Genomic DNA, 22,848 nt, shown 5'->3' on the forward strand with positions numbered 1-22,848 from the left:
ACGTGGGCTTGCGGTTGTCGCCGAACCGCGTCATAGCTCATTACCATAAAGTTGCCCAGACTTCAACTTAATTCTGACGCCCACACCGCCCAAGACGCGCCGCCAACGGTCATGCCGCTGCTCGCCGCCGAGAGACGCTGGCTCACATAGAAAATGAATGACTTCCGGTCGCTTTGACGCTCTCGCCGCTCCCGGTGTAAACATACGGTTAAGTGCTTTTTTGACAGCTGACCAATCACAAGCGGAAATGGAGAAGGTGGCGATGGAGAAGTTAATTGTGCTAGTTTCTGAGCGCAGTGAACTGCACGACATGACAGTTAAACGGTATCATAACATTCATCATAAAGATGCCGTTTGGAGTCAAATTGGACGGATCATAGGAGTTTCCGGAAAGTGTTTGTGTTTACTGCTTGTCGTTAGCAAAACTAACCTGTTAGCTAACGTCAGCTCTGCAACAATGTATAGCCAGCTAGATCGCTAACAATATGCTACTATACGTGCTACTGTTGTTATGACTTTCTCAACTGCTTTTTGGAACAAACGCTGCCAGCGTTTTTTTTTTTTTACTTGAAATAACGCTCTGGCCAGCGTTTTTCATCAAAAAAGACGCTACATGTGAACACAGCCTAAGGTGGCCCAAAGGCCTAGTGCTAGACAGCTGGAGATCATGCCTGACCAATTACTATGACTACCAGGTAAACTCCCACACAAAAAGTAACAAACAATGGACATAAACATTAATTTATTGCACTGGATATATTTAGTAATTATCACTGATAACTGTGTATGCGCAGGACTCTTGCAACAGTATGCATTTTAAATTTGAATAAATCAGCTGGTGACTTTTATGGAGGACTTCAGCAAAGAATTTATTCACCAATGCAGTGTATGGGAGAGCATCTCTGCTTCCAGTCAGACAGAGTAGTTTCAAAGCTTAATATATAGTATGAGATCGCAAAACACCAGGAATGGAATTTAAGTTATGGGAGAACACTCCCTCAGTGTGCACAGACTCCTTAAACATACTGGGAGGATGATTTTAACATGGCCAAATATGACATACTGGAAACATGTGTTTATTCTCATTCATTTTTTGGCAATTCTGCCTTTTTTTTAATGAATGATAACTCTGACATTGTGTGAGCGTGTGTGTGTGTGTGTGTGTTTGCTTATTAGCAGACAGCTCTGGCCTGGCCAGATACTCAATACCTTGAGTTGTATTTCATGAACCATTTACACGCGTACTTAAATGTACTAAATTATTGGCCCCCTTTGCTTCTTTTTCCAAGTGCAAAGCAGTATGTGAAATACCTATACTTTCGGAGAGCGTCCGTTCTTCTCACAGAGATTTGGAACAATCCCATCCACTTTCTTAACGGATCGGTGGGTTTCTCCACGTGCAAACTCTGATCAGGGCGTAGTCACATGACAGGGGACCATCGCTTCGTAGCTTCTTTTGCGCACTCTCTTTGTTTGCGACTACGGGTTGAGTTCATACACAAGGCTTCCGCTTCCTGGAACGTGAGTGCCTGGTTTTTTGTGTGCATGGATGTTGATAAAGTGTTAAATTCCACATTGGATTACAATTAAATTAGTTGGGTTAAGTCTGCTGAGGTATTTGTCAATGACACGATGACTCTGGGAAATCTATGTTGCTGTGACTTTCCGCCCTCCGTCTGCTGTTTGAGTGTGGCTGATGTTAGCTTGTTAGCCACATTAGAAACGGCGAGTCAGTTAGCTACACCACCTATCACTCAAGAGATCTACGATCTTTAACGTTAGTTCAATGCATAACGGAATAGCGAGCTAACGAGACATTCCTTGGCGAATTCTGCAAGTTAACTAACGTTACGGGCGGAAAGTTTGAAGCAAGCCAATGGTGGGATGTATGGCTAACAAGATAGCTGGTATCACGTTCTCACTTGATCATGTTTACCAACTTTAGATAACAGCAAACTAACGTTAGATAATTTCATTAATACTCCGTTAGATAGCTCTTATCATCTGTCTAGTGAGCAAGATATGTTGAATGCGTCTAACGAAAGTTGTTTAACGTAGCTAACGTTTGTTAGGTTTTTTTTTTAGCTTATTTATAAATATAAGTAGGTAAGTGTTTCATGCCACCAGAACATCATGTACTTTAATAATTAATAATTAGCGTTAATTAGCGAAAATAATGGATATATATATGTATATATATATATAAATAAATGCGCTACCTTGCGGGGTAGCCCTATAGCTAGCTGTGAAGCTATCAAACTAACGACGGGTAACTCAGTTTTTGTATTGTAGGGATAACTACTAAGCAGCAATCCGTTCAAGTTGGCTAGTTCGCTAACAATAACTAGCAAAGAGTAGTCGAAAAAGCTCCAAGTTTTAAAATGTAAAAATTCAATGAACGTGTTGAATAAAGGATAAAGAATAAAATTGGTTTATCTGTTATGTTTACGATCTTAGTCTTTCGTTCATTATTTTTCGTTTTCAAACTGTAACTTGCTAAAATGTATAAAATGCAGGCTGTTGTGCGTAGTGCCAGAGGGCATGTGGTGGAAAAAAGAGAATAAGAACCGTGTGTCCATCACTGGCGCTTAAAGATTCTCCCCTCGAAAAGCATGACACTTCGACCCCTATCAACGACTGAAAAAGAGATTTCGAGTCGATCAGCTAACGGGTTAGCTGCTCTCCTGCTGTAACACAGCTCAAGATAGTTGTTAGTTTGCAAGCGAAGAAATACCGAAAGGAGCCCAAGTTTTAAAGAGCTGGAAATGGCTTGTTAATGTGTCAGTCGCCGATCAGCGTCTTTCGTTATTTTAGTTTTCAGTCTGCTCTGCTGGCACAGAGTTATCAGATACGTAAATACTGCGTGGGATTAAGACATTCACCGCTTATGCCTCAGCCCCATAAAACCGATTTTCGAGACAAAATAACATAGTTGTGTATTACCGTCTTCTATTCAAGTTACTTTTGCTGTCGGGTGCAATCCATTTAAATCGTATGTTCCTCCAAGATCGCTACGCTCTGTCCCGTCCAGACGGGATCGCTCCTGTCGAACACGTTCCTTGTCTGTACTGGTATCTCAGTGGTGGAGTGAACTCCCCTCGGGGTCACGACAGCGGGATCACTGGCTATCTTCCGACACAGACTAAAGACCCACCTCTTCAGACTGCATCTCAGTTCCACTTCAGTCCCTACCCCCTAACACCCGATATAACGGAAGCCGAGAACGGCCGTGCTTGCAATAATTTTTTTAATGCCGTTATCTGGAGATCACGAGTTAATTTCGTTATCTCGAGATAACCAAGCTCGTTTTCTCGTGACAATGAGTCATATTTTGTTATCACGAGAAAATAAAAGGTCGTCCTACTTATAATGTTTATCAGAGATCAGGAGTGCCAAACCAGCATGTATAGATGGCATCTTGACAACTGTAGCAATTGATTTAAGATGAAAATGTTATGAGTACCCATTATTGATGAAGGCATCAGACTGTACTTCAGTCAAGGTCTAACATGATCTGGAGAAAACAAAAGTCGTTTTCTCGTGATAAATTCTCGTTATCTCGAGAAATCGGCCTTTTGTTTTCTTGAGATCACAAAATAATTAACTGATGATGTCAAGATAACAGCATTAAAAAAATAATTGCAAGCACGGCTGTTCTCGGCTTCTGTACCTGATGGTTGTAGTGCTTGCTCTTTATTTTATGTGTAGTATTGCGATGTGTTTTGGATTCTGTGACTTGTGTATGGTAGTATACTTGGCTTCCCTTGTCTAGTCAGGTTGTGCAAGTTAACTTGGGATAGGGCTTGAATAGTGTTATGCTCACACTCAGTGGTATGGGAGTGTTGTTTGCTTGTTCCGACACTGTTGCTCATTCAACTTGAATGGATACACTTGTTGTATTGTGCTGGAAGTTGCTCTGGATAAGAGCGTCTGCTAAATGAATGTAATGTGTCTTCTCAGGAAAATATGTTTTTGATACTTTTCCTTTTGAGGCATTTCCCCAAGAAGTGTATGTGAATATTATCATTTAAAAATAACTTGGACTCAGGTGGTTCAGTCATTTACAGCTGTGAGGTTGTGGATGTGGTCGTGTACGTGTCTTGTGTTTTGAAAGTAAGACCATGGGCACTAAAAACAGGAAATATTCTGGAACCTCAGCAAGGTAGAAAGGAAGAGGTCAGTCAGATGCCAAAGTCACCAGACTCTGTTCTCTGAGGATTTTGGCACGGGCTGACTGGGCAAGTAGTTGAAATTTCTAACCCATGCAGCTGAAATGATACAGGTCTTGTCCAGTACAATGTCAAAAAGCCAAACATTGGAAATAAATAAAAAATGAAGTATTTGTTTAAGGCTTGTATTTGTTTGTTATACTTAGTATATGTTCAAAACATAGAAGCTAAATATGAAGCAGCACAATATGTAGGAGTTTTGTACAGTTTTGTGTGCTTATTTCAACATTAATAATGCAGCTTGTTGGAATTTATGGAGTTATTTAAGCATACTGTTGTTCAGCATACATTTGATTGGATGCTTTGTGCTGTGCAGCAATGCTAAGGGAAAATGCAAGACCAGGTCTGGCTTTGTTCTTTTGGTGACTGAATTTGTAAATTACACCTTGGCTTGCTGGCTTGTAAAATTCTGGGAACAGTGCATTGCAGGAACAGATGTGGAATTGAATCAGACCACAAACACTAAGCTAGTGCTCTCAGTAATAACAAAAATATGTTAGCACAACAGTGATGAACCTAAGCAGTAGCTTATTGCAAAATAGTGTGTAAGTGATGAGTATAAACGCTGACACTAGGGGTGCAATGAATAATTGACATAGTCGACTTAAATCAATAACCAAATTAGTTGCCAATGAATTCTAATTTCTAAATGCACCGGTTTTAGGACACATGCTAACTGGCTAATCTCTCTGGTGTGACCGTATGCGTGAAAGGGTTAACTCTGCCAAGAAGGTTGTGAACTGAAACATTTGCAAACCTGACCTTGCCTGGCATGGGAGCACATCAGTTGTGCTCTCTGGATGATGAAGACTCGTCTCGTTAAGTTAGTTAGCTAGCTAGCATAGCTAATGTTAATGTTAAAAGCCATGTTACTTCACGTTATGAGTTTTAACGTTTTCTATTTTGAAATACATTTTTTCTTGATCAATAAATTATTAATGACGTTGAATATACAGTGTAGCAAATAATAATCTATTATTTACAACGATCCTGTTCACATTCCAAATGTGCCCTAACTTTACAATGTTAAACCAGAGCCCATCTGCTATTTAGTAATTTTCTGCTTAAAAGTTGCATCGTTGTCATGGCAACGTTTATATCTGGAGATCGTGTTGCTGCCGAGTGCACAAGTTTAGAGAACACTGGAGAATTTGATACTTTCTAATTTCTACAACTCGTGTCTATGCATGCGTGCCCAATGTGGGTTGCATTTGAATTAATTCGAACGAGTTATGGGTAGGCATGTCACGATACCAGAAATTTAGTAGTCGATACCAATACCTGTGAAATTCCACGATTCTCGATACCCAATTCGATACCTCGGTAGAAAAACAAAAACAAAACAATAAATCCCATGTACTTCAACGTATACTCCTTTATTAAAACATTTGAACATTACAAAAAACAACAGTGGCATGTAGCCTTCAAGTATTTAAAACAAACAATACTGTGCTTAATTACAAACAATCAACTTTTTATGATAGCACAGTATTGTTAGCCAGTCCCTGGCCAAGACATGAAAAAATATGGAAATTATAAATAGGCATATATATAACATAATGTAATTTAATATAATATAATATATTATAATATATTATAATATAGTATGTGTCTCTGAAAAGCTTCTGATATGGTTGGCTGTGTATGTGTTAGTTGACTTTGCTCCTGCCTCTCCTGGTGGACATCCTCCTCTGACTGATACCGTGAAAGGCAAATTATGAGATTTCAGTTATCAGGTTTAGCTCAAAGGCTGCACACACAATGTATTAACACACACACTCCTCTATATACTCAGAGTGCAAAGCAGTAGTTTAAATTTACTGACATGGTGACTGATCATTAGTCTGGAAATATTTATTTAAAACGCTAATGTTATATTTTGATGACAGATGACACAGATTGAACAGTAAGGACGGTAGCCTACTACTAGCTATGGTTACATTACGTTAGCCTAAACACGGTAGCCTTCAGCGTTTAGCCATTGCAAACGTCGTATGGAACATAGTTGGCTACACAGCAATATGCCGTCTGTCTCAAACAAAAATAATGGTAACGTGTATTTCAGGATAAGGATAATACTTTGGATACGTTGTTAATGTAACCTTAACATGAATTGAAACTCACTCACCTTGAATTCTTTGAATAAATCTGGATGTCTGTCTTTGAGGTGCTTTCCTTCTTTTCGTCTGAAAAGTTCGATGGCACCGTTTGCATACTGGTATTTGTGAATTTATCATTAATCCCTGATGACCCGCCTCAAAGGCAAAGTAGGCTACTTCTATACATGACTCTTACTGTTTTTGTTTTTGACAAGTCGAGGCAGAGCGGTCGCTGCAGCTGCATCCCCGGTAGCTATGGTACTGTAGAAAAACGAGTACCGTCACGTTTTCAGGATTTTGGCATCAACTTTTTACCGAAGTATCGGTTCTCGTGACATCCCTAGTTATGGATTTTTTGGATCTCGTAATGCTACCATGGATGGCTTTTTTCAAAGGAAGCAGACTTGTAGTCCCCAGCAAGCAACTGCCCTCACTGAATTAGTCCTAGTAATCATTCATTAAAAAAGGTATTTTTGAATGAAGTTCTCATCTGTATTGTCTTTATCATTAGTTAACATATGCCTAAAACAACCGCAAGCTAAATTTGAAAGCCGATAGATAAATAAGAGCCATTGAGTAATTGTGCAATTCATAATCTGAATAGTCGATTATTTGTTTCAATAATCGATAGATTATTCAACTATCAAAATAGTCGTTAGTTGCAGCCCTACCTGGCACAAAGCTTGAACGGAGAGGCACTGTTTTCTTTTTTTTTTTTTTTGGAAAGTTTGAATGTGTTAAACTAACTTTACCATATATTGCCTTTAGTGTGTGTGCAGGCTTAACTGCAGACTGATGACAGACAGGGAAACCATGTGTCACTCCCCCTATGCGTGGTCGCCATATTCCTGCACACTGAGACGTTGTGTTTGCAGGCAGAGTGTCCTGGCAAGATGGCAGACAGTGAGCATGCTTGAAGCTGCCTACCATGTTTTGCTGTGCAGGTGGGCTCTCTTGGGTGGAGGAGTGTCCGAGGACCCTAATGCTGCATGTGTGAAGACATGTCCTCCAGTTTGGAGCTCACCACCAGTAGCTGCTTGCACGGCAACGTGTACTTCAAATCAGGTTTTGGTTGCAATTCAATGTGGGTGCCCCTCATTTTGGAGAAGAGCATGCTGGAAGTGTTTAAGTTGCATGCAAGCTCAAATGGTGCACAGGTTATTCTGCTTTCTGATAGGTTTAGGGGTTGGTTTCCACTTGCCATTCACACTGACCAGCACTCTGCAAGGGTTGGGAGGGTTGCGTTAGAAGAGAGAGAGTGAAAGAATATCAGAGTATGACAGTGCTTGTCACCAATCAGCAGTCGTGGCAGTCAGCCGTCAGCCAGTCAGCCAGTGTGCTGGACAGTAGTAATGCAAAAGCCAGGAGCTCTCATTTTGCTCGCTGGCAAATGCCATGAGAGACTGTGGTAACCACCTGCATGTTTGTGGGTTGTACCAGTTCTTAAGTATAACAGATTTTGCATTTGGTTTTGCATTTGAATTCTCTTCCAGAATGGTGAGGCACTGACATCCCCTGACTGACCCCCAATACAGGAGTGGGACTCAAAGTAAGTGTTCCCTTTTTCTTGTATTGTTTTCTATTGACCACTGTGCAGGATTTCCAGCTGCCCCTGTCGACAGTGTTGGGAGGTCTCGGGGAAGCACCAGGTCAGAGAGAAGCAGCTGCAGGCTGGTTCTTTAGTGGCTCAGCTTACCAGGGAGACCGGGTGGTTGGATCCTGGGGCCCAGCAGTGGGGCAGAGGAATTGGACGGCCATCTCTAAGAGCTCATCCTTCCCAACTATAGTCTTCAGGGCACTCCATGCATTTCCACTCCTGCTGAACTCTGATAATTAGGTTTAATTGAGCTGTTAATTGAATACAGGTAGTGTTCCTGTTTTGCTACAGGTATGAAGGGTATTTGTTGTAATAGAAGGACACCAGTAAAGATGCTTCTCTAAGTTGTCTCCATTCATTTTAGCCTGTTAAATTATTTTATGTATTTAAGAGAATTTGTTTGAGTAATTATTTTGGCAGTGGGGCCTGGAAATAATTGTGTGAGAACCATCAATAGAGCTTGAGAGAACTGCCTCATTTGTGTAAGGGACAAATACTAGCAGAAATATTCTGAGTAAACAATGTAATACACAACACACGTCCAACAGCCTATTTCATCCACCATGTATGAACAGAAGATTAAAATTAGTAATATTAAACAATGGCTCAATTAAATGTAATTAATTGAACATTAACCTAGAACTGGTCCCAGACCCAGAATAGGCAGACACGTTTTATATTGATTCTTAAGAATGATCTTCAGGCGTTATCAGTAAGGTGGTGGAGGACAGATGTTGACCTCACCATTCCTGAAAGAGACTTTTGGTCAGTTATCTTCACCCATCTTGTCTGTGTAAAGTTTTAAATTTACTAAATGATAGTAAACTAGGCTGTATGAACTGTGGGATGACCAACTGCAAAGTTGGTCCTGTTGTCATTGTTATTTTGAAGCAGTTTTTGTGAAACTGGAGAACTGTCTGGAAGCATCTGGCTGCAGATGAATGTTTTGTCATTAAGTTGCAACTTGTTTCTTTTCCTTTGAAGGTCCAAAGGATGACACTCATCTGCACAAGGCTTGAGTGAGAAATTTCTATGACCTCGTTTGTCAGACCCGTTGATGGAGACAGACCCACCCTAAGCACATACCCTCAGATAAGCAAACAACCCTCTGTCCTCTTTGATAACACCAAGAAGCAAAAGTGTGCGTGGGGTGGGATATCACAGAGGGGGAAGAGTCCTGCGTGTCACAGGGTAGCTGGCTAACTCTGCAGGCTCTAGAGGATCGAGGATACTGGACTCTTTATGATCCCGTGCAAAGCTCAGGCTGAGCTGGAGGGCTATCTCCGCTATGAATGAGGGACTACCCAATTGCCTACCCCTGGAGAGAGAGGGAGAAGACACTCAGACTGGCACACAGAACGCTGGAGGTGGGGCTACTGAGACAGAGGCACAGGAGAGCCCCGGAAGCGACAAGCAAGTGAATGGGGGAGAAACATTCCAAACGCAAGAGTCAGCGGATGGCATTTTTTACAGGACGCCAACTGCGTCCCCCCTGCTGGAGAGGCCAGGGAGCCAGGAGAGAGGTGGCAGCCCTGCAATCAGCTCCTGCGAGGGAGCAGGAGGTTTGGGGGCAGAGCCTGGGGAGGAGGGTGGTGATGAGCCCCCTGTAGACTGGCTGGAACCTCTAGAGGAGGATTATGACGATGAAGATGATGAAGAGGAGGACAGGCATAGCTGGGAGCTGGACCTGCTGCCCACAGAGCACCTGTTGAATGGCCACAGGGAGGCAGAGGTGGAGAGCCTGGCAGGAGAGAGCGAGAGGAGTGGGAGTGTGGCTGGGAGCGAGAGAAACGACAGGAAGAAGTCCAGCAGTGGTGGTGGCCAGTACGTCACTGTCCTGATCTTACTCAACACGAACACTGTGGGACAGACCTGTCCACCTCAGCCTTTTCACTTATTCAACACTAACGCTGTATGACAGACTCACCTATTTCAGCCTTTTCACTTATTCAACACTAACACTGTAGGACACTAAACATACTTCACTTAAAATATGAAATATTTTGTCTTCATTTGATGTTATGATTGCTGTGTGTTATAAGTTCCTGATAAACTGTACAGTGAACAAACAGAACAATAAATCAGTGAGGTGTGTGTGCGTGTGCGTGTGTGTGTGCGTGTGTCCGTGTGTGCATGCGTGTGCGCACACCATGTGTTTCTCAGGGCTGCACCCAGACGCAGAAGGCGCCAGGCTGTGGTGGATGAGGAGTGGGAAGAGTGGCCTATCCTTGGACAGGGCTGGAAACGGAAAGAGGTGTTCCGCCGTTCAGGGTTCAGTGTGGGAAAGACTGACACCTACTACATGAGGTACAGACACACAGTACCGACCCCTACTACATGAGGCACTGAGACTTACTACATGAGGCACAGACAAAGGACTGACACGTACATGAGGCACAGACACACGCTACCGACACCTACTACATGAGGCACAGTCACACAATATTGACATCTACTACATGAGGCACAGACACACAGTACTGATACACATTAGATGTGGTACAGACACAGTACAGGCACAGTATTGACGCCTACTACATGAGTTACAGATGCAGTAGAGAGACGCAGTACAAAGTAGACTGCACACAAATCAGTCTGTACATTCTCTTGTGAAGAGTACTACTTTTTGTAGAAGGTCAACACAAGGTCAGTTTAGTCAGAGGACTAAGAAATAAATACAGTTCTCTTATGTTAGGCATCAGAAGCTGTGGAAACCTTATAGAAGGTCTTTGGGGATGTCTGATTCTGGTTTCTGGTAAAGAATCATAATATGGCATCTTTAAAAAATTGCCTTGGATCAAATCAGACTGTATTACATTTATGCATTTGAGTCCAGGTGGTGCTTTGGCTATGTGAGTGTCCCATATGAGCTGAAGATGAGCTCTGTAGAACCCTCTCAGATATAAATGCCCTCTCTTGCAGTCCTGGTGGGGATCGTTTGAGGAGTAAGATTGAGCTTGCCAAACACCTGGCAGGCATTATCGATGTGTCCACTTTTGACTTCAAGTCTGGGATGTTCCTGGATGAGAACACCTACAGAAAGATGAGAAGGACGAGAAAGGTAAATGCAGCTGAATATCCCTAGATGTGCTCCTTGTCATTTCTGCAATACCACTGGCAATATAAGTAGTTACTTTGGAGAAATTTTGTGAACCTGTTAAGAAAGGTTTCTTTTTTTTTTTTTTCTTTTTTCTTTTTTTTGAGGGAAATTGATTTTGCGGTTGTGTTCTTGAAATAACACTGTTTGTTTTTCCCAGCTTTGGTGTATTTCCTGGTTTAGACAGTTGAGTCCTTCAACAGGAACAGTATTGTAGATGAGTGGAATATCCTAGATTTTGCCCCTGTCTTACCCCCTCCTTTGTTCTTTCCCGCTCTGCCGGCTGTCTCTCTTTTCCAACTGGTGCAGTACCGGAGGAAGGAGAATTCTGTCTTCACAGACAGCATTGTTCCTGTAGAACAGACAGTGGAGCCAGCCTCCACCCCTGACTCTCTACACAGTGCCCCCCAGAGGCAGCCCCCTGGCACGCCACGGTCTGGAGTCCCCCAGCAGAACAGCAACACGTCCTCCCCCTGCCCCCTCAGCACACCCTCTCGCCCAGCCTCCCCGGGTGAGGTTGGCACGCCCCCCCACCAGCCTGGGCACATCTCCTCCCACAGCCCCAGGAGCCGGCCCCCCTCGGGGCTCAATGCTGCTGTTGAGTCCCCCAGCAGGGACACCCAAGCCCCACTTCAGCCATTTGATCCCCTGCAAGCCTCTGTCGGCTTCACCTCGGCGCACAAGGGGGATGCCCCAAAGCCTGGCCAGGCGTCCCGACAGCAGCCCTGCAGCAGGCTCTCCCCAAGCCCAGTGCCCAAGTGCGTATCAGTTCGCCGCATATATACTGGGGTGACCGCTCTCTGTGCTGACGCGTTGTGTGTGCCTGTCTCTGTTCCAGTGGATGCTCTGGCTGCGGGAGGCCCTATGTAGGTGTGGAGGTCCGCAGGCCCGGCCACGCCTTCCTCTGCCCTGACTGCAAACGTACGTCCCAAGTGAGAGAGCCCCACAGCCGAGATGAGCATAGTGTAAAAGTCTTTAACAGGGTGACTGACAGACAGTTGGTCGCCGCCAGCCAAACGGACTGCTCTTGTCGTTACGCTGTCTAAGCGTCCTTAAGTGTTATCCACTTTATTCTGCTGGGGTGGACCTGATGAAATGAAATTTGGTTTTTAAGGATCGCCTGTGGAGCTTTAAAACCTGCTCTGCTCCTGCCACCCATCTTACCATAGCATAAGCTGCACTAGACCATACTCGGACACAGTAACTGGCCTTCACTTTAAGGCACTTTAAGATTCTTCAGCAGCTAATTTCATTAAGTGATCAGTGGACTAACTAAAGAGCAGGGTCAACAACTCTGGCAAAAAATATTCAAATCAATGTGCACAGACACAGTCATATGTGTTAATGGTTATTGTTTTGGTACCACATGGTTAACGGTATCTGTAACGACTGGACCAGGATATGCATTTTATAGTTTTTCTCTCTTTTAGCAGAAAAGAAAGGAGAGAGTAATCGAAACATCATCTTCAGAAAGGTAAGCAGCAGGAGGACTTCTGCAGGCTTCTTTTAGGGATGGAGCTCTTTTAAGAAAGGCAGGTGCAGGATTTACTGAGAGTGGTCCCCAAAGCAGAGAAGTGATTGCCATACGTGCTTGCTGAGTCACACAGAAAATACTACAGTGATGTTTTAATGAGCTGCTGTGCAGGATGGCAGGATGGCATGTGCTGATGCCAGCTTTATAGGGTGAGCATTGTCCTGCGCCTCTACATGTTAAGGCCTGGTAAAGGTGCATGACAGAGGGGTAGCTGCTTCATGTGTATAGCTGTGTGAGTGTGCATCACTGTGTGTTTGTTGCAGCAGTTACCTTGCGCACAGTGTGAGTGACCGGGGTCACTGTGTTTTTGCTGCAGTTACCCTGTGCTCAGTGTGAGTGAATGGGTCACTGTGTGTTTGTTGCAGTGGTTACCCTGTGGTCGGTGCCGGGCCTGCCTGGTCACAGAGGACTGTGGAATGTGTGCCAGCTGTCGGAGTGGCCTGCTGAACCACGACTCCTGCAAACCCGTTCGCTGCCGGAGGCGGAAGTGTCTGTGCCCCATCCGAAAGGTAGCGGGGGCACAACCAGGCCTTTAAAGCCAAAGGCCTTTAAAGTTCAACTCTGACTGCTATAGTAGAGTAGTTCAGAGTGTTTGTTGCTCTTGCAAAGAAACAAGCAAGATAAAGCTCTCAAGATTAATCTGTTGCCTTCTTTGCACATCCAGTATTACTGGATGGTGATAGCAGGTGATGTGGAAACTCCAAAGAGTAGTGTGATTATATAAAAAAGAACATACATTCAAAAAAAAAAAAGCCTACATCTGAACTCTGATTTTTTTTCTTTTCAGAAAATGGCCAAGAAAGGAACAGAGAAGACGGGGAAAACAGTCGTGAGTGTGGAGGTGAGAAGTGACCTGTGCTGTTTGTGTTACAGATTGGTCACTTGTGGAGCAGCAGGAACACTTTAAAATAACACGTTCTTGTTTGTGTGCGTGCGTGTGTGTTTGTGTGTGCGTGTGCGTGTGCGTGTGCGTGTGCGTGTGCGTGTGTGTGTGTGTTTTGTTCAGAACTCAGAGGGGCAGTTGTTGGATGGCAGTGTGATTTCTGCGATGAATAAAGTAAGGGTGAGCAGCTTTTCTCAGCACGGCCATTAGTGGACCTGATGATGATGTAAGGTTACAGAAACGTAGTTTTAAAGTTTCTTTGTCTTGCTCTTCACAGCAATATGCCACCCCCAAGCACATTGATTTCCATGAGTTTACCATGCATCTGCAAGGCAATGGTGATGATGATCATGACGACAACAATGATGAAGATGACTGTGACTATGACGACGACAATGATTTGGAGGTGGGTCTAAAGAGAGCACTGGTGCTTTTGTCCGATGGAACACTGAACAGTGTCTTCTAAAGCACTTTGTGCTCAGAGTGTCCAAACAAAGTACCACCGTCCAGATATGGTGTCTCTGAAGCCAGTCCCGCTGTTGTGTGTAAGTGTGTAAGTTACTCTCTTCCTCTTCCTCCCTCTTCCACTCGTTTTCTGTAAGTGTGAGGAAAAGGGACGCAGCCGGCGTGCGTGCGGGAGGTGTAACGGCTGCCTCCACACCACCGACTGCGGCTCGTGTGACTTCTGTGTGGACAACCCAAAATTTGGAGGCAGCAACAAGAAGAGGCAGAAATGCCGCCTGAGGCAGTGCCAGAGGCAAGCCATGGTGAGAGATCCTGCAGTTTCAGCCTCTAGTTAAGAATTGCTACCAGATAAGTTCAAGTGTCCTCTCACTTCTTGCACAGGTGTTATAATATAGTCCATTATGCAAAATGTTATATATACAGTATATCCTGACTAAATAGGGACAAAACACAGGATTTGCTGTGTTTGTTAAAATGAGAAGGTACCTTAATCTTGATAACATGACAGGGAGGGACTTCAAATTGCTTAAAAATAAGGAATTTAATGAGGGATATGAATAGGCAGTGTATGTAATGTAACGTGTGTGTTTAACAGAGACACTTGCTGCCTCTCCGGCTGGGTTGTCATGAGGGCTGGGTTGGCGTGGGCCAGCCAAGGCCACACTACAGGTACAGTCGACGCAGGGCCGTCCCACATGAAAGCCCTTGGGATAACTGCCAGCTCTCTGAGGATGAGGATGAAGAATGGTGTTCAGTAAGGCCAGGTGGTTTTGGGCTGGAGGAGGAAGCAGACACAGATAGCCTTTCCTGGATGTCACAGGTACCTAGCAAATACAGTGGATATAAAAAGTCTACACACCCTTTGTAGGTTTTTGAAATGTAAAGACAGAAATAGACATTTACTGACATTTACATTATCTGTAATGTGATCTTCCAACAAACATAAATAGAGAAAAAAAACAAATAGTTAATTATTAGAAGCATTTTAAATATAAAAAAACTACACCACCCTGATTGCAGTCTGAAAAAGTCAGACGTTTACATTGTTGTTATTTCTGTCTTTACATTTCAAAAACCTGCAATTTCACAAGGTTGTGTAGACTTTTTATATCCACTGTATCTGTACCAGGTCTGCGAAGAGCACCCTCTTTAATATTACATGGTTTTTAACCTATTTGCAGTAAACACCTGGGCTGTAAACACCAATGGGCTCTTTCTTTCTTTATCTCCTTGTAGAGGGATGTCTATCTGAGCAGTGGCAAGCTGGACAAGGAAGTGTACATCAGCAACTATGAATTCGCAATTCAGGTAAGAACAACCTGTAGCAGCACATAGAAATGGAGCGTTATGGGTATTGTTCATCCTCTGATCATCTCCTGTTTCCTTGGCAGAACTGTTCCAGATCAGACAGCAAGAGAATGGACATTTGGAGAAAAGACAGGTTCCCTGCCAGAGTTTCTGAACCCAATCAGCATCTCCTTCCTCTTACTGTGAGTGCCAACCTCCACCACCTCCTTCAGCCTCTTCTGCCTCCTCTCTCACCGAATTAATTGTTGTTTTGCTTGTAAATTTAACTGAAAACTAAGCACCCACATACAGAAACACACACACACACATACACATAGTTACTGTGCATATGCTTCCTGCCCATTGTCTTTCATGCTGTGGCACTATGTACTGTGCTGCTAAAGGTGTAGTGTTTCCCTCTCTCAAAACAATCTGTAATTTCTCTTAATCCTTCCATTGCTTCAATATGGGGAGACATAATTCAAAATATTTAAAGTATTGGTCTCTAATTTTTTGCAAGTTATTACACTTTATCCTGTCCTGTATTTCTGTTTCTACCTCCTCTGACTCACAGTGACCATATAGCCTTTCTTTTTTTGTTAGCCATGACTGTGTCTATCTACCACTGTTGCTCCTTTCTGTCTAACGCTGGGCTCCCTTTTCTCTAATTCACTTTTGTGTTTTCAGTTTTCTGTTTTTAATTCCCCCTGGATATTTCCACTGTGAAAACTCTGGCAGTGTGATGATGTAAGTCACTGACAGGCTGGTGGCTTTGTTGCATTCCCAGGACCCAGATGCCCCAGGACTGCCAATGGGACAGGGGACTTTGCCAGTGTCCTTCAGTAAAGCAGGAGAGAAGGGGGACCTAAAAGAGCAGGCTGGGGTGGACTTGGATGAGGATGTAGCGATTGTGGAGGTGGACGCCGAAAAGTTGGACACGCAGGAAACCACACCTATGGTAAGCGGGTGGGTTGGAGTGCCATTCTCCTCAGCACTTAGCAACAAGCAATATATTGACTTTCACTTAGTCCTCCCGAAGCACTATCAGTTCCTCAACGTGTTTGTGTCTGCATCTGTGTGCCTGTGTATGGTGTGCATGCATGCATGCGTATGTGTGTATGTGTGTGTGTGTGTGTGTGTGTGTGTGTGTGTGTGTGTGTGTGTGTGTGCAGATAACGCAAATCTTCAGCTTGGCGGACGGCGCACAGGCCCTCCCTCCAAGTGCGGAGCTGCAGCGGCTGCTGGACTCGCTGCGCAGGATGGTGCTGCCGGCGCACTGGGTGGGGCTGCTGGCTGACGGGCCCTGCCTGCAGGTGGTACAGTGCTCCAAGCTGTCCACCATGGCCGACACAGTGTTGCACATCTACCCGGACCTGGGCTACCAGCTCAGCGTGCAGGGCCAGCCCCTGCTGTCCACGCACCCACTCTACCAGGCCCACCCCCCACGTCTGCTCTCTGTGCCCCACGTGGTGGCGCTGCTGCTGGACCTGGAGAGGCACGCTGTGTGCCGGGGCCTTCCCGAGCCCTCCCCCACGTCCCAGAACCACTGGCAGCCTGTCCACCCTAAGCGGGCTGCCACATGCCACTTCCTGGTGCTAAAGGCGGTGGAGCGTTGCCACAGTTGCCGTGTGGCCCCACCCATGCTGTGAGATGGACACTCTGGTGCTGGGCGGGGTTTAGCCTGCAGCAGTGCTCCAGCTAACATTCAGAACTGTCACTAGGAAGCAGGTGTGTTCTGGTAAAGACCAGCAAAGCCAGCCAGACCTGTGGTGAACTTGAAGTCAATATGTGGCTCAAGAGTATAGGAATGACCAGCCACCTGCTGTTAGTGTCGATGACTAGGACAATCCTGAGTACACTCTCTGAAATTTGTTGGCCCTCAGGCCACCAGATTGACTTGTTCTTGTGTGCTACATTCTCCCCTGGTAAAGCTAACTGAAGATGTGCTGCATCATAACAATTAGCACCTTTTACAGAACAGTGTCATTCTGTTAGCGCCTTTCGCAGGGCAGTGTCATTCCAGGAAAGGAAAACCCCCCCAAGGACCCTTGTCCAATCATGTGGAATCTGAAACTGCAGGAGATACTCAAAATTGGCAGAATGTTAATGAGAAGGTCCCTAAGAATTAATTTGGTTAATGTGAATAAATTGCTAAATTCCTGTAAGAAAAGAAGGATGTCCACAAGATTGCTCTCTCAGCTATTTGGAATGCGTTTTTTCTTTGATCGATTGCGCTCCATTCAAATATTAAACTAAATGCTTAACGAAAGTGAAGACACTCTACAGGCACTCTACATGGCTTAATTACACCTACACAGAATTTTTGTTATACAGATTTGATATATTTCTTTCTTTTGGGTTCTACCATTAGCCATTATTAAGCAGTCATGTGCTGGACAGGCATTTATACTAACATCATATTATCATAACTGCCTTCATTCTCTACCGAAATGTGAAAGTGTTGCTCCCTTGACATTAGAGCACTAATGCGAGCTCCCATGGCCACATCAGAGTGCCAATGGTAGCTCCCATGGCTGTGCAGCATGTTTTCAGTGGAGACACATTTTTGTGACCAGTAATGAAGGGGGAGGGGTATGAGGCTTTAAGACACATTGACAGCAGCAGAATTTATGGAACACTAGTCTTCAGACTGAGTAAGCATTTTGTAAAGATGTATGTAAAGAAGCACAGACAAGATCTGTAATTTGTACTAAAAACATGTGGAACAGCAAGACATCCCTGGACAGGGGTAGAATTACAGGATTTTTGTTTGATTAAATGGAATTGCCTGGAGGAGATGGTAGAGGCATTACAATTAAGTACCATGTTTGGTTTTGGTTTTGTTTTTCTTTTTCATATGCGAGTTCATCTTTCTGAAATGTGTCCAGTAATTATTCCTCCTCCTCCTCTTCCATGAACATGGCATATTTCAAATGTTGTTCGTAATTATATTTGTATGTTTTTATCAAGATGCTGTTTCATTTGAATGGTTCAAAAGAGATTACAGTTGTGAACAATGGAAATGAGCCTCAATTTCAGTTAGGTGTAAATGAAATTATTTTTTCATAATACAGACTGAGGCAAATGGATTACTCTGAAGGTTTTGTTTATTTTTCTTTTACCTTAAAAAATTCAGAGATTCAGATGTTTCCAATATGGTGTTAATAAAAAATGTTGCATCTCACTTGATCATGTGTGAGTGTGACAGTGTTGCTATGGTGACTGCTGGTCAGTAGTTGAGTGAATGACAGCTATACCTTCACATGGATGTCATATTCACATGACAAACAGCTGTGCACAGACAGGAGTCTCATTGTGCCCTCATTTCCCAAGCATTTACCAATGATCACGTTTGCTGCATGTGCCTGTCTGTGCAGCAGAGTGAGCCCCAGAATGCACTCACTGCTCCCCAAAACACTGATTAACACAACGAGGACAGCATTTCCATCCTAAATGCTCATATACTCACTATAAAGGACAGCATTTCCATCCTAAGTGGTCATTTACTCTCTACAGAGGACAGCATTTCTGTCCTAAATGAATTTTTATCAGGATGCGCAGGGATGTGATTTTTTTCCAGATTAATCCGGAATTCCACATATTTCGACCTGAAAATGTGTAAAAAAAAAAAAAAAACGGGGGATGGGGCTCCATAATGCCCAGGGCTTAATTTGTGCCGGATTGTGACCTCCCAGATTGGGACCGGCACTTATTTGATTGGATCCAACACCTCCTTTGTCACTATCAAAATCTGTAAATAAATTTTGTGTAATATTTAATCTGTTCTGTCATTTATTTCCCATTAGCCTTAGGCTATTCACATGACGTCCATTTTGCTCTTACATCACGCTCAGCGTTGGAGCAGGGATAACTCTTCACTCAGCATCTATGGCAAAGTGGACCAAAAGTTTGACGTGTGTATCTACCTTTCGAAGAAATCAGAAAATGGCTAGATGGGTCAGCAAAGACCCCAAAAAGAATTCAGAAAAGAGATGAGATACAGTAGCTGGATTTAAAGTATCCACTGAGTATATCCACTAACAGGGTTGGGGAGTAACAGAATACATGTAACGGCGTTACGTAGTTAAAATACAAAATATGTGTAACTGTATTCCGTTACAGTTACCATTTAAATTGATGGTAATCAAATTACAGTTACTTTAAAAAAAATTTTAGATTACAGAAGGGATTACATTGGATTTTTTTCCCTTTAATTTCATTTTTTTTTCATTTAATATTTATTTAGTTGGAAATCTATCCAATGATAGGCAACTCCGGGGTGTATCTCCCATCATGAAAAAAAAGAAGAAAAAAGCGCGCAGCCTGCCTGACTCACAAGACAGTAGAATGGAGAGTGAGACAGAAAGCAACCAGCGCAACGCGTATGTCATGGAAATACTGGGACCATTTTACTTTCAGATTTCAAATAAGGTCGCAACATAACATTACAATGCAAGCTGTGTTTGCCAGCAACCAAACTGCTATCCGCTTCAAAAGAGTCGACCTGTAACCTGAAGGAGCATCTTGAAGTAAGTTCTCTTTTTCATTATTTAAGATAATATTGATCGCTAGCTAGCTATCTTACATAGTTTGGCTGCACTGGATTAGCTATTCAGCTAGCTAGTAGGCTAGTAGGTGGGCCCTACAGTATTAAAGCTAACTAGCTAACGAGTAGATACAGTGACAAAACAAGTGAAATTTCACACGTTCAGAACTGCGATTACTCCAACAATTTTACACTAGGCATATTATACATTAAATTGTTAAGCTACTCCTTTCTCACTCAAAATGTACTTAGGGTGGCTTGTGCCTTTACTAACTCATGTTTTCGTGTAATGTATAGTTTTTAAATTAACATTTACAGTTCTGCAGAAACTGCGATGAAATGCCCATAGACTTAACATGGGGGTACCAAAATGTTAGCGACAACAATGCTAAGTGAACATTCTAAAAATAAATCAGAACCTTAGTCGGATGAACATTCTTTAAAAAACCATTAAGAATGTTCAGTGTTCAGAAAGTAATCCAAAGAATTTAGATCACGCTACTTACCTTGAGTAATCTAAGAGAATATTTCAAATTACATTTTAGGGCAACTATTTTGTAATCTGTTCTGGAATACATATTAAAAGTAACCCTCCCAATCCTGCTTATATGTAACCATAGACTGTCTTATTTTTGCAATTCAGTGTAAACTGTCTGAGAAATAGAGGTTGAAAAGTAATGGGGGTTAATTTTGTTGCTTATGTAACTAACAGGACCACAAATAAGTTACATATGCAACAAAGCCAGTAAAATATATGTAAGCTTGAGTAGTCCATTTCTGCTTGATATTTTGTGCAGGCTTATCTTGTGTTTTCAGTCACACAGAAAAAAAAACATATTGCATGACTTGGGTGGATCAGAGAGGTCTATGCAAGTTGGTCATACCTGGTATGTCAAATTTCAGTGTGTTTTTTTGTAAATTTACTTCCATAAATAAACTATGAAAATTATGTCACTCACAAATGCTATCTTATCTCCTTGGTGCTTGAGCTTTATTTTCTGAAAATATTTTGGATGTTCAATACTTATAGACCCAGATTATATATTCATGAAAACAGAGTGACCCAAGTCTCTCCAGTATGTGAGTACAGTCAGTAGGTGATATGAGGGGGGATGCTATCCCCCTTGTTAGCAAAATGACCAAAATGCATCCCCCTTGTTAACCTGCCATCCCCCCTCTTCACCCCCTAATTAGCAGCAGCGAGAGTACTGCGTGTGCATCTGCCATCCCCCCTGTTAAAAATTAACAAATCACCTACTGAGTACAGTACAGTGTGTGTGTGTGTGTGTGTGTGTGTGTGTGTGTGTGTGTGTGTGTGTGTGTGTGTGTGTGTGTGAGTGTGAGAGAGAGAGAAAGAGAAAGAGAAAGAAACTGAGCTGCAGTTCCGAGGTAGAGACACTGGCTATTCATAGTATGTTAAAGAATTCTAGTGAAGTAACCCTAGTTGACCACACTATCTGCCACATTGAAGAACTCTGGGTTAAGTGAATTATCACTTCTACCTCTAATCAGCAATCATAGCATTCATTCATGCTCCTTAGATGTCAGGTTAGGGTTACACACTAATTTTCTGTCATGGTCAATGGACCCCCAGAAGTAGCCTTGGCCACCCCATGTATAAAACTCTAGTTCCGCCACTGGCTGGGGAGCTTTATTCCCGCTTTATTCTTGGTATCTTTTCTTGATGCATTACATTATTTTTGCCTGCCACTCTGATTGATAATTGGTGCAGAACATGCTTCAGTCTTGCTCTCACAGTTAACTGGGGGAGCAGCAGTTTTGGCTACAGCTACAGCTATATGCAGTGTTGCTGGTTAAAGATTAGAGGGAAAGTACCACTGATAAAAATCAAGTGCACAATTTGTTTTTTCTTTTCTGTTTTCAAATAACTCCAAATGAAAACAAACTGATGCTTCTGAAAAACTGACTGGGCAATTCAACAGCATGTAACAGCTTTCAAACAGCATTCAAACTCATTAAGTCAGATTCAAGAAATCTTTAGAGTTCTCACTTAAATCATCAAAGGTGTAAACTTATGCTAATTCATTGAATTGTTACTTGTTATCATCTGCCCTCAAATGTCTAACAGTCATGCAGTCATGCAAATCATGCAGACTAAACATTTAACAGTTCAGTCAAATAGTGATGGGAAAAGTTTTTATATGTCATTTCAGCTGAGGTCCATGCAGGTTTCTACAGAGCTGAATGAAACTGAAAAGCGGAATCAATAGAAATAAGTCTTTGCTCAAAGCATAATGTTCAGGGTAGGGGGCTTTTTTTCCCATGAATAAAGTGACAATCAATGTAGATGAAGGTTTTAAATGCATTGACTAGGCAGATCAATGAGCTGCCAGGTGCTCAAGACATGGAATTGAGTCCAGGGGTCACTATTATGATTTTGGAGTTTATGCTCAGCATGCTAATGACTCACTGATTAACTCAGAGAGCAATCAGAACATCTTATTATTACAACTCTTGGGCATTTTCTGTGGTTTACAGAGAGCTGTTATATGCTCATCGTAGCAACTTCTTGACTTCTGTTGAATTGTTTGCAGCTTTATTTTCACTCATTTATTCAGTTCATTTCGCAGTCACTCCAAATACTACAAAATAATTCATTTTAAAAAGATCAACAAAAGGAACCAATCTTGAGCACACTGGCAAACTGCTGAAAAAAGTGAGGTCACACTGTCCAGCCACGCACCTGTGTATATCATGCCTGATTATGGCAGGGGTGGATCATCAACCAATAAAACACTTGCACATGGACGATGTCAATTACAGTAAACCTGCTTAAAATGAAGTTGATTGAAATAGATCTGTTATTGGTAGGTATGAAGTAGTGGTTTAGACAAGGGTTCCTTCATTAACATACAAAATTGAACAATTATTGCAATTAACCAAACAATGAAATAATTTGTTGAAGGACAGGTGAAGGCTCTCCCTCACACACAAGTTAAATTCATATCACAGCAGGGATGAAGAATAGGTTGTAATAGTGAAAGTGAGCAAAATGTAATGCTAAAAGAACATACGAAGGCAGCTGTTTGTATACAGCGCATGGTGATTACCCTTAAGAGTGACATCATGCTAACATGTGCATAGAGACCA

At 42.8% G+C, this 22,848-nt stretch overlaps 1 protein-coding gene across 7 annotated transcripts; it reads left to right on the forward strand.

The window, feature by feature from the left end:
• The first annotated feature begins 1,453 nt into the window (after window positions 1–1,453).
• Window positions 1,454–18,243, forward strand: mbd1b (methyl-CpG binding domain protein 1b). 7 transcript variants are annotated; one of them, XM_036531233.1, is made up of 19 exons: window positions 1,477–1,521; window positions 7,273–7,412; window positions 7,822–7,877; window positions 8,910–9,749; window positions 10,089–10,232; window positions 10,848–10,986; window positions 11,332–11,780; window positions 11,861–11,943; window positions 12,453–12,496; window positions 12,922–13,065; window positions 13,344–13,397; window positions 13,563–13,619; window positions 13,717–13,845; window positions 14,042–14,206; window positions 14,500–14,724; window positions 15,141–15,212; window positions 15,296–15,394; window positions 15,979–16,149; window positions 16,364–18,242. In XM_036531233.1, the coding sequence occupies exons 4-19, from the start codon at window positions 9,214–9,216 to the stop codon at window positions 16,838–16,840; spliced, it is 2,988 nt and encodes a 995-aa protein (XP_036387126.1). In that variant the 5' UTR covers window positions 1,477–1,521; window positions 7,273–7,412; window positions 7,822–7,877; window positions 8,910–9,213; the 3' UTR covers window positions 16,841–18,242. The 7 variants fall into 7 exon arrangements, with proteins under 7 accessions (XP_036387127.1, XP_036387126.1, XP_036387130.1 ...); XM_036531237.1 differs by having other exon boundaries at window positions 13,563–13,613; XM_036531236.1 differs by having other exon boundaries at window positions 12,456–12,496.
• The last annotated feature ends 4,605 nt before the right edge of the window (window positions 18,244–22,848 follow it).

This window comes from Megalops cyprinoides, chromosome 6 (assembly GCF_013368585.1).
Source record: "Megalops cyprinoides isolate fMegCyp1 chromosome 6, fMegCyp1.pri, whole genome shotgun sequence".
Lineage (NCBI taxonomy): Eukaryota > Metazoa > Chordata > Actinopteri > Elopiformes > Megalopidae > Megalops > Megalops cyprinoides.